Consider the following 751-nt stretch of genomic DNA (forward strand, 5'->3'; position numbering starts at 1 on the left):
TCAGTGAGAGGGCCTGTTATCTGTTTCCACAGTGTCTTCGTTGTCCTTGGGGAGGGAGAGGTGACCTCGATTCCCTCCAACATGACATTCTATTAGCGGTTCCACTAGGAAACCGCTGGGCCCTATCCTGTGACCCTGGATGCTCCATACGCTCAAGGGATATTTGATTCTAGGTCTCACCCCTTCCCACCCTTTTCTAGATCCTGCCTGGTTCTGATCTGGTACGTGGTGGGGCTGTAGGGCTGTGAGGGGAGCAGGCCGCAGCTCCGATTTCCTCTGCCCCACAGAGTGCCCGAAGCCCAGCCTGTCCCGTGCCCTGGTCCCTGGAGCTGCCATGAACATGCCCCAGTCACTGGGCAACCAGCCACTGCCCCCAGAGCCTCCAACCCTCGGGGCCTCTGTGGAGGGACCTGGGGCCACATCTCCACCTGAGCACTGCTGGCCAGTGCGCCCGACACTGCGCAATGAGCTGGACACGTTCTCCGTCCATTTCTACATCTTCTTTGGCCCCAGCGTGGCCCTCCCCCCTGAGCGCCCCGCTGTGTTTGCCCTGAGGCTGCTGCCGGTACTGGACAGTGGAGGTGTCCTCAGCCTGGAGCTCCAGCTCAATGCGGTACTTTGTGGAGCGTGGGGAGGTTGCCCTATGGGAAACTCTAAGGAGAAGGTGTCGGGGTGTGGGGGCCTGTACCTCCTCCTGGAAGCCTATCCAGGTTGCTTTCACCCAACTTTATTAGACCAATTCTGGTCAACA

The 751-nt window shown here is 59.4% G+C and overlaps 1 protein-coding gene across 1 annotated transcript in view; it reads left to right on the forward strand.

Moving 5' to 3' along the window:
• The window catches only part of TMEM8B (transmembrane protein 8B), a gene marked incomplete at its 3' end in the record, with an annotated part of 14,789 nt that extends 14,176 nt beyond the window's left edge, over positions 1-613 (forward strand). Inside the window, 1 exon segment of the mRNA XM_011381531.1 lies at positions 288-613. Coding sequence (XP_011379833.1) covers positions 288-613 — 326 coding nt within the window.
• Between the last annotated feature and the right edge of the window lie 138 nt (positions 614-751).

This window comes from Pteropus vampyrus, unplaced genomic scaffold (assembly GCF_000151845.1).
Source record: "Pteropus vampyrus isolate Shadow unplaced genomic scaffold, Pvam_2.0 Scaffold436, whole genome shotgun sequence".
NCBI classification, from domain to species: Eukaryota; Metazoa; Chordata; class Mammalia; order Chiroptera; family Pteropodidae; genus Pteropus; species Pteropus vampyrus.